The 16110-nt window shown below is 39.0% G+C and overlaps 2 protein-coding genes across 20 annotated transcripts in view; one reads left to right on the top strand and one right to left on the bottom strand.

Moving 5' to 3' along the window:
• UEVLD (UEV and lactate/malate dehyrogenase domains) overlaps window positions 1-12102 on the bottom strand; it is a gene marked incomplete at both ends in the record, with an annotated part of 69045 nt that extends 56943 nt beyond the window's left edge. For 3 of the 7 annotated variants that reach the window (XM_079101857.1, XM_079101860.1, XM_079101861.1), the window contains 2 exons: window positions 320-451; window positions 11880-12005. Coding sequence is in view for 3 of the 7 variants with exons in the window: in XM_079101855.1 (XP_078957981.1) it covers window positions 11857-12102 (246 nt within the window). Of the gene's footprint in view, window positions 1-319; window positions 452-11856 lie in introns of all 7 variants that reach the window. The other 4 variants (XM_079101855.1, XM_079101859.1, XM_079101858.1 and 1 more) reach the window with 3 other exon arrangements.
• MISFA (mitochondrial sheath formation associated) overlaps window positions 1-16110 on the top strand; it is a gene marked incomplete at its 3' end in the record, with an annotated part of 120497 nt that overhangs the window by 61228 nt on the left and 43159 nt on the right. For 6 of the 13 annotated variants that reach the window (XR_013757501.1, XR_013757502.1, XR_013757503.1 and 3 more), the window contains exon 3: window positions 11911-12126. The exons of 4 other annotated variants lie outside the window; for them this stretch is intronic. Of the gene's footprint in view, window positions 1-11910; window positions 12249-16110 lie in introns of those variants that run through there. 3 more of the 13 variants (XR_013757512.1, XR_013757513.1, XR_013757508.1) reach the window with 3 other exon arrangements.

The following is a 16110-nucleotide window of genomic DNA, read 5'->3' as shown; positions in this document are numbered from 1 at the left end:
ACACAGTAGAAGAAATATCAGAGAAGGAGTACAGAATGTACTCAGTAAAACTGCCCCACAACTTAAAGGAGGATATACGAAGTGAAGTCAGAGATATATTTCAGGAGGTGAAAGATCACTTCAATAGATAGAGATCCTGAAAAGATATCAAGAATAAATCTTTGAAACGAAGGAATCAGTAAGCCAAATCAATGGAAAGTACTACCAACAGATGAGACCACTGGAAGACACAACCTCAGGCAATGAAGACGAAATATATAATCTTGAAAATAAAGTTGACCACACAGAGAAGATAATAAATTGTGTGATACTGCCTCACCCAGACACAATGCCTGAACAGCAACTGCTAAAGCCAACAGAGTGGAGCTACTGTGATGACTCCTGGGCTGATAAGAAGGACCCTCAAGGCAACAGCACCATGGCGGGGTTTGAACTGCTGCTCCAAACACAACTGAAAGGCAAACAAATGCAGAAAGAAATGTCTGAATTTGTCTGAGAGAGAATAAAGATTGAAAAATATACAAAGAACTTGGCTAAGCTCTCCCAGAACTCCTTGGCTGCAGGCTTCCTGGGAGAAGCATGGGGTCAGGTGAAGAAGAACCTGGCAGATGAAGCAGAAGTTCATCTCAAGTTCTCCGCCAAGCTTCACATTGAGGTAGAGAAGCCCCTAATGAACCTTCATGAGAACTTCAAGAAAGACATGAAAAAGTGTGACCACCATATTGCTGACCTCTGCAAGCAACTCACCAGCCACTATGCATCAGTAGAGAAGGCCTGGAGAAAGCCCTCACAGAGTGGTAGAGAGACCCGGAGATGAAGGCCCAGCAGCTGGAGATCAAGCTGAGCAACACGATGGAGGAGGACTTCAAGAAGGCATGAAGGACGCCCACACTGGCTGTTGATGACCTCATGCACTGTGAACCTCTACAACCAGGCCCAGTCCAAGTGGTTTGAAAAGATGGTGACCACCACTTTGGAGCTGGAGCAGCTGGAAGTAGAGTGGAGATGATCCAGCGACATCTATGCCAGTTCACACAGCTGTAGCAGTAGATGGGCATGTTCAACCAAAGCACAGTCAAGCCTGTGGACCAACTGCTTCGAAAAGTAGACCTGACTGAAGACAGAGAGCTGTGGGTCAGACAGAGAGTTGTGGGTCAGAGAGCACAAAACAGGCAACATTTACACTGTGGACATGGAGATGTAGACACATCTGTGCATTCCCAGGGGTCCTGCCCAGGAGAGGGGCTGGTGGCTCCCCCTGGGTGAAGCTGTCCTCCCACCTACTCTCCTATCCACTGAGGAGAGAGGAGAGAGCTGGCGATTTCAGAAGGGTGATCTGGATGGCCCAGCTGGGGGAATCCCAAATATTCGCAGGCCAAGAAGACAGAACTGCAACCCTTGTCTCCAAGGCTAATGCCCCACAAACCACATGCTGTGCTTGTTATTCTGAAACAAACTGAGGCTGGAACTTTGTGGTCCCTGCTGAGTTCCATAGGGGTGGCCATCACACACTTGTGCCCTTGGATGCCCCGAAGCCTATCCTCCAGCTGGTCCCTTTATCTCTGGGGCTTTGGATATGAGGGGAGGGCCATCTCTGCCTCCAAGTCAATGTCAGGATCAGAATCATGAATAAAGGCGTCATCAGCTCAGCCTGCACCTAGACTCCATTATAGTCTTCTTTTTTTTTCTCATTGCATTCTGGACCCCAAATCTGGCTTTTTTTTGGGCCACTTTTCATCCTGATGAGTCTTGGGAAGGCCTGTTTTCTGTCTTCCCAGACCAACCCTGCCTAGAGAGGACAGGATGGAACTACCTCATTTAGCAAATTAACGCCAAGTTGGTGCATTGAATCATGGTTCCTATCAGATCAGGCATCATCTCTGAAGTCTCGAAATCCCAATCCATCCATTCCTCAGCTGCTTTCTCAGCAGTCCCCACCCCCACCCTGCCAACTCTGAGTAGTCTCACTAGAGGGAGCTTTCCAAAATTCTCAGTCAGCAGGACTTGTTTTAGCTCTGTACATGTACAAAAGCTTTGAGGGATGGAGATACCAGCTCACCTTAGAAACCAGATGGTGTCCTGTCCCACACTGGGCTACCCTGACCAGCACTCTCCTGTGCTGCTCACCATGGGCTTAACGGGGTTGTGTCAGTCCCACATGGGAGACAGATTAGGGCAAATCTTTTTTTTTTTTTTTTTTTTTATACATGTTGTTTCTGTTTGTACATGGAGTAACAGCATACCATTTGCATATTCATATATTTACATAGAGTAATGATGTTTAATTCATTCCATTATTTTTTTTCTTCCCCTGCAACCCTCCCACCTCTCTTTTCCCTCTATAAAGTCCCTTCTTCCTCCATTCTTTCCCCCCTCCCTACCCCCATTAAGTGTCATCATCCACTTATCAGTGAGATCATTCTTCTTTTGGATTTTTGAGATTGGCTTATCTCACTTAACATGATATTCTCCAATTTCATCCATTTGCCTGCAAATGCCATAATTTTATTATTCTTTATAGCTGAGTAATATTCCATTATATATATATATATATATATATATATATATATCACAGTTTCTTTATCCATTCATCAATTGAAGGGCATCTAGGTTGGTTCCATAGTCTGGCTATTGTGAATTGAGCAGCTATGAACATTGATGTGGCTGTATCTCTGTAGTATGCTGATTTTAAGTCCTTTGGGTATAGGACGAGGAGTGGGATAGCTGGCTCAAATGGTAGGTCCATTCCAAGTTTTCTAAGGAATCTCCACACAGCTTTCCAGAGTGGCTGCACTAATTTGCAGTCCTACCAGCAATGTATGAGTGTACCTTTTCCCCCACACCCGCTCCAACACCTAATGTTACTTGTATTCTTAATAATCGCCATTCTAATTGGGGTGAGATGGAATCTTAGTGTAGTTTTGATTTGCATTTCTCTTATTACTAAAGATGTTGAACATTTTTTCATATATCTGTTGATTGCTTGTACGTTTTCTTCTGTGAAGCATCTGTTCATATCCTTAGCCCATTTGTTGATTGGGTTATTTGTATTCTTGGTGTAGAGTTTTTTGAGTTCTTTATATATTCTGGAAATTAGTGCTCTATCTGAAGTATGAGTGGCAAAGATTTTCTCCCACTCTGTAGGCTCTCTCTTTGCATTACTGATAGTTTCCTTTGCCGAAAGAAAGCTATTTAATTTGAATCTATCCCAGTTATTGATTCTTGCTTTTATTTCTTATACTGTGGGAGTCCTGTTAAGGAAGTCTGATCCTAAGACGACATGTTGAAGATTTGGACCTACTTTTTCTTCTATAAGATGCAGGGTCTCTGGTCTGATTCTGAGGTCCTTGATCCATTGTGAGTTGAGTTTTGTGCAGGGTGAGAGATAGGGGTTTAATTTCATTCTGATGCATATGGATTTCCAGTTTTCCCGCACCATTTGTTGAAGAGGCTATCTTTTCTCCATTGCATATTTTTGGCACCTTTGTCTAGTATGAGAAAATTGTATTTATTTGGGTTTGTGTCCATGTCCTCTATTCTGTACCATTGATCTACCTGTCTATTTTGGTGCCAATACCATGCTGTTTTTGTTACTATTGCTTTGTAGTATAGTTTAAGTTCTGGTATTGCAATACCCCCTGTTTCATTCTTCCTGCTAAGGATTGCTTTAGCTATTCTGGGTTTCTTATTCTTCCAGATGAATTTCATGATTGATTGCTCTATTTCTGTAAGGTACGTCATTGGGATTTTAATTGGAATTGCATTGAGTCTGTATAGCACTTCTGGTAGTATGGCCATTTTGACAATATTAATTCTGCCTATCCAAGAACATGGGAGATCTTTCCATCTTCTAAGGTCTTCCCTAATTTCTTTCTTCAATGTTTTGTAGTTTTCATTGTAGAGATCTTTTACCTCTTTGGTTAGATCTATGCCCAAGTATTTTATTTTTTTTGAGGCTATTGCAAATGGAGTTGTTTTCCTCAATTCCCTTTCAGCTGTTTTGTCGCTTGCATATAAAAATGCTGTGGATTTATGTGTGTTCATTTTATAGCCTGCTATTTTGCTGAATTCATTGATGAGGTCTTGAAGTTTTCTGGAGGAGGTTTTTGGATCTTCTAAATATAGAATCATGTCATCCGCAAATAGTGACAGCTTCAGTTCCTCTTTTCCTATTCGTATCCCTTTAATTTCTTTAGTCTGCCTAATTGGTCTGGCTAGAGTTTCGAGGACAATGTTGAATAGAAGTGGTGAAAGAGGACATCCCTGTCTTGTTCCCGTTTTCAAAGGGAATGGTTTCAGTTTTTCTCCATTAAGAATGATGTTGGCCATGAGCTTAGCATAAATAGCCTTTACAATGTTCAGGTATGTTCCTACTATCCCTATTTTTTCTAGTGTTTTGAGCATGAAGCGGTGTTGTATTTTGTCAAACGCTTTTTCTGCGTCAATTCAAATAACCATATGGTTCTTATCCTTAAGTCTACTGACATGATGGATTACGTTTATTGATTTACGAATGTTGAATCATCCTTGCATTCCAGGAATGAACCCCACTTGATCGTGGTGCATAATTTTCTTAATATATTTTTGGATACGGTTTGCTAATATTTTGTTAAGGATCTTTGCATCTGTATTCATCAAGGATATTGGTCTAAAATTTTCTTTCCTTGATGTGTCTTTTCCTGGTTTGGGTATGAGGGTGATATTAGCTTCATAGAATGAGTTTGGTAGGGTACCCTCCTTTTCTATTTCCTGGAATACTTTGAGAAGTACTGGAATGAATTCTTCTTTGAAGGTCTTGTAGAACTCGGCTGAGAATCTGTCTGGTCCTGGGCTTTTCTTGGATGGTAGATTTTTAATGGCTTCTTCTATTTCATTGCTTGATACTGATCTGTTTAAATTGCGTATGTCCTCCTGGTTCAGTTTGGGAGGAGCATATGTCTCTAGAAATTTGTCAATGTCTTTGGTAGTTTCTATTTTGTTGGAATAGAGATTTTTAAAATAGCTTCTCATTATGTTCTGTATCTCAGTGGTGTCTGTCGTGATATTTCCTTTTGCATCATGTATTTTAGGAATTTGAGTGTTCTCTCTCCTTCTCTTTGATGGTGCGGCTAAGGGTTTATCTATTTTGTTTACTTTCTCAAAGAACCAAATTTTTGTTTTATCAATTTTTTGAATTGTTTCTTTTGATTCAATTTCATTGATTTCAGCTCTGATTTTAATTATTTCCTGTCTTCTACTACTTTTACTGTTATTCTGTTCTTCTTTTTCTAGGGCTTTGAGCTGTAATGTTAGGTCATTTAATTGTTGACTTTTCATTCTTTTCTGGAATGCGCTCCATGAAATGAATTTTCCTCTTAGTACCGCTTTCATAGTGTCCCAGAGATTTTGATATGTTGTATCATCATTCTGATTGACCTCTAAGAATTTTTTAATCTCCTCCCTGATGTTTTTTTGTTATCCATGTTTCATTCAATAGCATATTATTTAGTCTCCAAGTGTTGGAGTAATTTTCTTTTTTTTATTTTGTCATTGATTTCTACTCTCAGTCCATTATGATCTGATAGAACACAAGGCAGTATCTCTGTTTTATATGGTTGCCAACCAAGAATCCTATACCCAGCAAAACTAACCTTCAGATTTGAAGATGAAATAAAATCCTTCCATGATAAGCAAAAGTTAAAAGAATTTACAAATAGAACGCCTGCACTACAGAATGTTCTCAACAAAATATTCCATGAGGAGGAAATGAAAAACAACAATGGAGGTCAGCAAAGAGAGGAACTACCTTAGAGAAAAACCACTCAAAGGAGAAACCAAGCCAACTTAAAAACCAAAAATAAGCCAAATGATTGGGAATACAAATCATTTCTCAATAATAACCCTGAACGTTAATGGCCTAAAGTCATCAATCAAAAAACATAGACTGGCAGAATGGATCAAAAAGAAAGACCCAACAATATGCTGCCTGCAAGAGACTCATCTCATAGAAAAAGACATCCACAGACTAAAGGTGAAAGGATGGGAAAAAAACCTACCACGCACATGGTCTCAGTAAAAAAGCGGGGGTTTCCATCCTTATATCAGATAAAGTGGACTTCAAGCCAAAGTTAGTCAGAAGGGATAAAGAAGGACATTTCATACTGCTTAAGGGAACCATAAATCAGGAAGATATAATGATAGTAAATATTTATGCCCCAAACAATGGTGCATCCCTGTACATCAAACCAATCCTTCTCAATTTCAAGAATCAAATAGACCACAACACAATAATTCTGGGCAACTTTAACGCACCGCTGTGACCACTAGATAGATCTTCCAAACTAAAACCAAAGAAACCATAGAACTCAATAACACAATCAATAACCTAGACTTAATAGACATATATAGAATATTCCATCCATCAACGAGTGGATACACTTTCTTTTCAGCAGCACACGGAACCTTCTTGAAAACAGACCATGTGTTATGCCACAAAGCAGCCCTTAGGAAATGCAAAAAAATAGGGAAATGTTTGTCATCCCCCATATGGCTCCATCTGCTTATGCATGATGGGGTTTGCACTGCTGTCCCTTGTATGGGCATTGCAGACTCTCATAGCCATGGGAGTTTGTTCCTATCCAGGTGTGTCCTGCCACATGGGCTTCCAGACCCCTATGCCAAGCCCTCATTTGGTGCCAGCACCTCCTTTCCCTCTGTTTATCTTCCCTGGAGAAGCCTGGGCCAAGTAGGACTTGGGAAGCTTTTCAACACTGCCACTGGGTTCAGCCTGTCACTTTCTTTGTCTACTACAGCAAACATGATTTCCACCATTTTAACCTAGAGAATCAGCCTGAGGGGGCTGGGAGAAAAAATTGACATAGTAACCAAGGAACAGATTCTAGCTGGAAACTCATGCCCTGAGAGTCCATCTTTCTTCATCTTTCCCATTGATGACTTTGGACTTGACCCTTACATCTCCCATGGGGGCAGAATTCTATGAGCATAATTCACTGATCTTTCCCTCAGTTTTACATGCTAATAATGGATGACATTAATCTTGAATCTTTCAGCTTCTCTTCCATTGAGTCAGAGTTCCTTTCTTATAGTTTATTTTAGAAAGATGTCCAATATACTGAAGGATACCACACACCAAAAAAAAAAAAAAAAAAAGTTTGTCAAAAGGCAGCAACAGCAGTTGCCTTAAGGTGTGAAAACTCAAATGTCGAGATTAGTAAAATATTTGATTTGCCTTTTTGACGCCCTTAAAAGACCTACCGTGTCTTTCTTGAAGAAAATATTAACATTATTTTCACCATTTTCTAAACAGTATCTTCTTAGTGTAATATTAAGACAGATGTCATACTCTTCCCACATCACTATGAGAATTCTGCGTAACATTCCCTTGGGAAATGTGCCTCAGACAATGCTATTTGCTTAAACTGTACTAGCACCTGACAAGAGAAAAATTGGCTCAAGAGATTAAACAATTATATTATAAAAATCAGTAAAGGGGCTAGGCGCAGAGCTCAGTGGTAGAACATGGCCTTGGGTTTAATCCCCAGCACTTAAGACTGAAAAATTGATGGTTAAATAGAATTTTAACTTTACTTTCTATACTGTAGTATATTTATTCAGGAGACTGATTTATGGTCATCAAAGATTCTCTTGTATGACATACTCAAATGCAAGACACACTGAAGAATACTTTGTGGCATCACTTCAAAAATTAAATTTTTAGCAGGAGGAACTTATAGATCAAGACCACCTTATTTTATGAGTGAGCAAATATAGGTTGTTATTTGTTGAATGTAACTCAGTCACAGGACAGGAAAACAGGAATTAGGGAACAAGAGAATTTTTCTAAATACAACACATAATACAAACTAAAGAATATTTGTGTGTATATATGCATATACAATAATTGTGATTTTGAAGAACAATAAACACTGGTGAACCAACTTACAACTCACCCACCTATGAACTAAAACAGCACTGTTTAACAAAGCTTTCTGCCATTATAGAAATTATGTACATGTATACTGTCCAATACAGTAGCCACAAGCATGTGTGGCTACTGAAAATTGAAATGTAACTAGCATGCCAAAAAACTCAACTTTTAAAGTTTTATCTAGTTTTTGTTAAATAGCCACATGTGTCCAGTGGCTACCATATTCAACAGCACAGAGCTAGAATTTTTTCAATAATGTTATGTGTGTCTGAGCTGTCTTCTGTTTAGGTGCCTCTCAAAATGTGTATTCACTCCTTTTACTTTTTTCTGACATAGTTTTGTCATGAGTGTATTCCTAAACCAACACACTGTTCACATACTTAGTTTTTCTTGTTTCATGGCTATCTCAAAATGTAATTTTGTATATAATCTCCAGTGTTTTTCACTCAATGTTACTAAGATTCGTTTGTTTCGTTACATGTTGTAGAACATGTTTATTCATGTTCACTACTGCATAAGTGTTTTTCATTTTATGAATATACAACAGATTATCCTTACTCCTGTCAAAGAACATTTCAATTGTTTCTAATTTTTAGTTATAAGTAATTCTCTGCTCATTCTTGCACATCTACTAGTAAACACTATGAATTCTCTATGGCATATATCCCTTAGGTGTAGAAGGGAAATTCGAACATAATCAAATTGATGAAATAAGGCCACATTGTTTCCCGAAATGGATAAATTACTATTTATCTAGCAGTATTTAAAATTCCCATTTATCTACATCTTCATTATCTACATTATTTGAAATTATGCTGATCTAGTGAGATTAAAATGGCATTTATCATGGTCTTAATTTGCTTTCTGTGACTACAAATGAATTGAGCAAACTTTATTACTTTTTCAGTTTTAATGTATATACATGTCTTCTGTCCAATTTTTTACTTATTGGTTTTAATATTAATATGTAGGTATGCTTTATATACTCTGGATACCAATACTTTGTCAGTTATGTGTTATAGATAGTGTCTCTAAGTTTGTATCTTCTTCATAATCATGGTATCTTTTGATATAGAAAATTTCTTAATTTCAATGTAGTCAAAATTGTCAGTTTCATTGTGTCTTGTTTTAAAAAAAAGTTTGCAGGCTGGGGATATAGCTCAGTTGGTAGAGTGCTTGCCTTGCAAGCACAAGACCCTGGGTTCAATCCCCAGCACCGCAAAAAAAAAAAAAAAAAAAAAAAAAAAAGTTCGCATACTCTGAGTCTATAAAGATTCCCCCTACATTTATCTCTGTATATTTTATAATTATCTTTTACATTTAGGACTTTAATGCACTGGGAAATTTTGTTTGGTGTTTGGTAAGGATACAGTTGCACTTTTTCCTATATGAATAATCATTTCTCCCAGCATTCTCCTTTATCAGCAATGTCTCTTGTTTTATACTGCATTTATACTGCATTTACAAACATGTGAATGTGGGTTTTTAAATTTTTTATAGACTGCATCTTTTTTACTGATTAACATGTCAATTCTATACTAAGTAGAAATTTAAGACACTAAATCTTGATTACTATAGTACTGACATTGGTAGGATAAGTTCCCATACCTATTTTTCTGTAAGAAATCAAAGTTAAGTTGTTCTAGCTCTTCTACCTTTTCAGTGAGTTGTAGAATTAGTTTTAAAAGCCCCCAAAATAACTGGTTAGAATTTTGATTAGAATTGTTTTGACTCTGTAGCTCAAAAATCAATTTGGGGCTCATTAAGTTTGGTTTTTTTTTTTTTTTTTTGGTACAGAGGGTTGAACCCAGGAATGCTTAAGCATTGAGCGAAATCCCCAATCCTTTTTATTTTAAGACGGGGTCTATTCTAGCTAAGTTGCTGAGGCTGGCCTCAAAACTTGCCATACTCCTGCCTCAGCCTCCCAAGTCGCTCATATTCAAGGCATATACCATCTCAGGCAGTTGGGATACCTTCTTATTTAGGTTTTCTCTTACTTGGGTTCAATAGGAATTTTTTGTTTTTCTATATGTGTGTGTGGTTTCTAAGGTACTGTCCACAGATTTTTTTCTGCACTAAAATTGTTACTAGATATTAAGTTATTATATTATTTGCCTAGTGCAGGGGCTAAGAAATCTCAGAAATATTTGCTGGACTGACTTGTTTCTGATTGGTTTCCTTTATTTACACAAACACCTATTAAGCACCTGTAAGGGCCTGAGGGTCAGTGACAGTGTGTGTGCTTAGAAGGCCCTGGGTTTAATTTCAGCACCACCACCATCAAAACAAACAAACAAAAACAAAATCCCACAACGTGCCAGACTATGCTATAAACTAATCATAATAATAATAATAAATTCCTGTTATACTTCCAGCCTTAAGAAAACCTTTGTTTCTCTGTTTCCTTTGTTCCAGTTCCACCAAAGCTTTTTTTTTTTTTTTTTTTTTTTTTTTAAAACAACTCTTCCCATGGGACACATTGATCATCCTCCCCACATTAAAACTTGGTAGTACCAGGCATGGTGGTGCATGCTTATAATTCCAGCTACTGGGGAGGCCAACCAGGGCAACTTAGCCAGATTCTATCTCAAAATAAAAAGTAAAAAGAAGCCAGGAGTAGTTGCTTGCCTGTAATTCCTGCAATCTGAGAGGTTGAAGCAGGAGGATCCTAAGTTTGGAGGCCAACCTCAGCAACTTAGTGAAGTCCTAAGCAATTTAGAAAGACCTTGTCTCAAATAAATTAAAAAAAAAAGAAAAAAAAAAAAAAAAGAACTGGGGATGCGGCTCAATGATCAAAAGTCCCTGGGTTCAATCCCCAGTACCCCAAAATAATAAATAATAAAAAGGGTCTGGGGAAGTGGCTCAGTTGTAAAGCACCCCTGGGTTCAATCCTCCAATATGGGGGAGGGAGGGAACCTACCAAACGACAACAAAATAACTTGGCAGACTGGTTCTTTTAATTTCACATTCTCCAAAGAGGACACAGAAAGGGTAGTAATTCTAAGAATGATACTAATCTTCCTACAAGGTTTACATCTTTCACAATAAATAAAATCATTCAAATCAGTTACATAAGTAATTTAGTCTTGGGGCTTCAAAACCTCCTAGAAGTGCCCCCACAAAAGAGAGTCAGGCACGTTCAGCAGAATAGCATATGTGTACCACTTCTGCACAAGGAAATCTTAAGAATTACTTAAGAAGGAAACTCGTGAAAACGGGCATTTGCTCAGACTGCGCACAGGAGGGGTAAGGGAGAGCCAGGTTTGAAAGATCAGAGGTGCCTTCAATCTCACATGGAATATCGCGCTAGTCAGGCACCAGACTTCTGCGTCACTCCTCCCACTCCTCTATCTTTCACCATTAAAAGAATCTTTCGTGGGCTCTATCTTCATTCCTATATCTACTCAGGTCTTTTATTCAGCTATTTAGCACTACGTTGCTGTCAGGCATAGCACTAAGTGAAGGGCATACAAAAAAGTGCAGTCTCTGCCTTCAAAAGAGCTCCCAACAGCAAAGTTTGTAAATAACTACTCCACAATGTGGTAAGCTATTTTTGAAAGCAGGTGAGAGGAAAGAGTGAGTCAGACTTCCACGCAGTGACTGAGTCTTAAAAAGGATGAGGAAAAGAGCAGGCCATTTCAGCAGAAAGGAAGGCGTGATGCACAGGGGCAATGTGTCTGGAGCTGTTTGGGGCCAGTGAAGAGCGTGGCGTGAGAAGCACTCTTGCGGGTGGAAGCTGGGGAGTAGCGGGTAGAGCGAAAGCCCAGGCCTCGGTGGAGCACGGTGGCTTCGCCCCCACGGCCTCCCCGGGACCGCGGCTCAGAGCCGGCTTCTGACCAGCCGGTCTCCGCTCCAAACCGAGAAACGCGAGGCGTGGCAGCCCGGCCGGGGCCGGTGAAACCCTCCCTCCCGATCCCCGCGTCCCAGACCTGGCCCGGCGGGCTGTCCACACCTTGCCAAGCAGCCGTTTCACACTCTCGCAGTCGAACTCCATCTCTGGCCAGAGCCCCGAGCAAGGTGGCAGGACCCCAGCCCCTGAACCTTCTTCCGCCACCGCTCCAAGACGGAAGCCGCGGAGGACCAACCCGGTCCAGCAGTCCGAGGCCCGCCCCTTCCCAGACGAAATTCCAGCCGCGTGACGCCGCAGGCTCAGCTGGGACTTCGCAGAAGCGCATCCTGGGTGGACCCAGAGCAGACAGGTAACAAGAGGGCAGCTGGAACCGCGTGGGTTGAAGGCGAACCACCGCCAGCTTGCTGGAAGGAAACCGGGACAGTTACGAAAAGAGGAATAGAAAGGACCTGTGTAGAGGCAGCAAAAGAGGTAGAAGCAACACTCGAGTTTCTAGAAATATGTGTTTAATTCATCCGAGTATCAGAAAAGATCAAGACCAAAAATTGTAGTTGGATTTGGGGAGGAAGAGGTAGTGGAACTTTAAGAGCAAAATTTCAGAGTAGAAAGGGAAAACAGGAGGAGTCTTGTCGGGTAACAGAAAACAGTTGTGTGAAGGTGATGCAGCATGGAGGAAAGAGTTTGAAGTAGTTCCTTTCCCTTAAAGGACTGTTGCCAAAACTGTTGATGGTTGAGAAAGAAAAAACCATGTTGGAGGGAGGGCGAAAGTGTGGAAACTAGAGAGGGAGGAGATGGGTGGATAAAGTCATCTGGAGGAGGAAGGCGAAGAATAGATGGAAAATACAGTAATTTTCTGGTGGTGTTTGGTCTCCTGGACTTGTGAGGCTGCTTATCTGCTCAGAACCCCTGACTTGAGGCACTGGGGCTAAAAAGTTGTAGTAGCTGGTTATTGTAGTTGTCAAGAGGTTTATCAGTCAGTAGGGTGATTGTATTTATAGGAAGAGCCAAAAGTAAGGATATTGTGAGTCAATAAGAAGAAGAAAGTAAAAAGCTAGAAGGAGCATTTCTTAATCCATTTAGTGCCAGCTTTTCAATTCTGTGACTATGCCAATTAAATTGTCACAGGTACATTAAAATGTAGGCCTAGCACGTGCCAGGCCCTGGGTTCATTCCCCAGCACTGGAAAAAAAAAAAAAAAAAAAAAAAAAAAAAAAAGAAAGAAAGAAAGAAAGAAAGAAAAAGAAAAAAGTAAGTCATGTAACATGTTATGTTGTGAAGAATAAAAATTTTAAATTATAGGGCAGGGTAGGTCTCACTGAAAGGTGGGGGAGTGAGTGTTCAAATTAGAGAGCAACCAAATCAAAGTCCTATGAAAGGAACTTGTTTGAGGAGGCTCAAAACAGGAAGGAGTTCCAAATGGCTGGAATAAAACTAGGAAGTGGGCAAGCAGAAATGGAGGTCAGAGAAAAAAAGCAGGAGGGAGAGATGGTTTACATAAGTGATTCTTCAGTGTGGTCCAAGACATACAAACTCTATATCACCTGGAATGTGTTAGAAATGCAGATTCTTTTTTAAAATCAATTTTATCAAAAGACACAAACATTGTATATATTTATTGTATACATTTTTTACTTTAATAGCATATATTTTATAAAACTTTTGACATGTACATAGTTTCATAAAGCTTTGATAATCATCTGCATAGGATCAAAGAATAAGCAGTTAAATCTTTTATGGATATGTATTTCAAAATATCTTCATTTCTTTCCAAGTAATATAATTACTCTTACACAAATGACCTACTACCTTAATATTTGTTTCATAAGTCGTCTCTGGAATTTGGTGTTTAAAATTTTTTTCTACTTTTGTTTTTCTTAATTCTTTTGCCTATTTGGTTCATTTATTTTTTTTGTTTTTGTTTTTTTAAATTTATTTTTATTGTAAACAAATGGGATACATGTTGTTTCTGTGTGTACATGGAGTAAAGGCATACCATTTGTGTAATGATACATTTATATAGGGTAATGGTGTTTGATTCATTCTGTTATTTTTTTCCCTTCCCCCCCACCCCTCCCACTCCTCTTTTCCTTCTTTACAGTCCCTCCTTCCTCCATTCTTGCCCCCCTCCCACCCCCCATTATGTGTCATCATCCGCTTATCAGCGAGATCATTCATCCTTTGGTTTTTTGAGATTGGCTTATCTCACTTAGCATGATATTCTCCAATTTTATCCATTTGCCTGCAAATGCCATAATTTTATTATTCTTTATAGCTGAGTAATATTCCATTGTATATATATATACCACAGTTTCTTTATCCATTCATCAATGTATACAACATTTTTTTAAAAAATACGCTTGCATTGTGGAATGGCTAAATAATTTCTAAGACCCCCCCGCTCCCCGATTTATTTAATCAGACACTCTGGGGATAGTCCCAGCAATGTGTTTTAAACAGTGAGATTATATCAAAGAACCACTGTGGGACTTTGTAGACAATTTTAAGGAGTCTGGTTTTTCCCTCCAGCCAAAGATCATTAGGAACACACCTGTATTTAAAAAAGTTGGTTTAATTACTCCTTGCAACGAGGGAGCACTTATTGTGGGCAACCATTGGGACAGCTCAGTAGGAGAGTTAGAAAGGAGCTATTAGTATCTGAATGACTTGTGAAAGGTTTTATGGAAACAGTTTCACTCTGGATTGTATGCTGTCAGAAAGCAGGGACATTCCTGTGACTGGACTATCTCAATAAATATTATCTGTAAGATAGACAAAATAGGGTGAGTATAAAGCTGTAATTGGTAAAGAAACATCAGTTTTATAAGAGAGAGGAGGATGTTTGGTATTTCAGAGTTTACACAGTGACCTTGTTCTTGTATTTGTTCTGACAAAATTAAGTGGCCCTGCTGTGTCTCACTTTCTCATGATCTGACTGACTCTGTCTGGTGTTGATATTTTGTGAAATAGTTTATGTGCGACAGAAGAATAACCTGGCAGCTGGGTGTAGTCGTACATGCTTGTAATCCCAGAGGCTTGGGAGGCTGAGGCAGGAGGATTCCAAGTCCAAAGCCAGCCTCAGCAAAATAGCAAAACCCTAAGCAACTTAGTGAGACCCTGTTTCAAAATGAAAAATTTAAAAAGGCGTGGGGATTTTTTAAGTGCCTCTGGGTTAAATCCCCAGTACCCCAAAATAAATAGATAAATAAATAAATAAATAAATAAATAAATAAAATAACCTGACCTATCTATGAGTGCCAGGCCAGCTTCTAACAATACTGAGGTCTAACTATGTCAGACTAGATCCCTGATGTTAGTGCTTTTTTCTTTTTTGGGCTTTTCTTCTGAGAGAAAGAAAAGCCACTGGAAGGTTTTGAACAGAAGAATTATTTTATTTGATTAAGTTTTTGTTCTTAATTTTGTTTTCTGAATATGTGGTGGTGGGGATCAGACCTCAGTGCCTTGCACATGCGAGGCAAGCACTTGACCACTGAGCTACATTCCCAGCCCTTCTGATTGTATAAAAGTGCACCTCAGCCAGATCTGGCACACTTTAGAAATAGTAGGACTTCCAGGGGCTCCAGAGTTTAACAAATCCTGTCAGAAATCTATTAATCAAGGAAAAGGTATCAAATTAGCAGCAAGGCCTGAACAAGTTTCTTACATCTTTTATGAAAAAGCCTTTTATGGAAGTGACCTTCCATCCAGACCACTAGTTCTCTTCTAATCTAGTCACTATGAACCTGTTTGCCTGTATATGTGTGATTTCCTTTGTGGAAAGAGTTTGATGGACTTTATTTTAGTTAATCTTTATAAAACCTTGTGACCTGGATAGAATTAGTACATCAGTTTTACTGATGATGAAACTGAGGGTTAGTGTTATATCTAACTGTTTTCATGTTCTGAGATTCCTTTTAAGTAAAAGGTGTATTAATGATAGCTTTGGGGTGGTAGAAAAAGACTAGAAAATTAAATATGAATATTGGCTTTAACGTGTATTTATTTCAGAAGAGCTTGAATGTGAAAAAGTGTGCATCTTAAAATAGAATATATCTAGTATAACTAGCTTCATTTTACAGACAGAAACTAAAGACTCAGATAGGTTAAATTATTATATGTAATATCAAAAACCATGTTCCTAATCTGTATACTATACTGCCTCTTACTGTGTGAAACTTTGATGAGACTGTGATTGGTAATAATTTAGAGTATAGCACCTGCCTACCATGCATGAGACCCTGGGTGGGTTCAGTCCCTAGCACTGCAAATAATAGTTTAGAAAGTCAGAACTGTGTGCCTTTTGACATTTAGTTATAAAAGGAAGGTATATAATACA

The sequence above is a fragment of the Sciurus vulgaris genome (assembly GCF_902686455.1).
Source record: "Sciurus vulgaris genome assembly, chromosome: 11".
Lineage (NCBI taxonomy): Eukaryota > Metazoa > Chordata > Mammalia > Rodentia > Sciuridae > Sciurus > Sciurus vulgaris.
The sequence above is the reverse complement of the archived record's forward strand: the minus strand, read 5'-3'. Positions and strand labels throughout refer to the sequence as shown.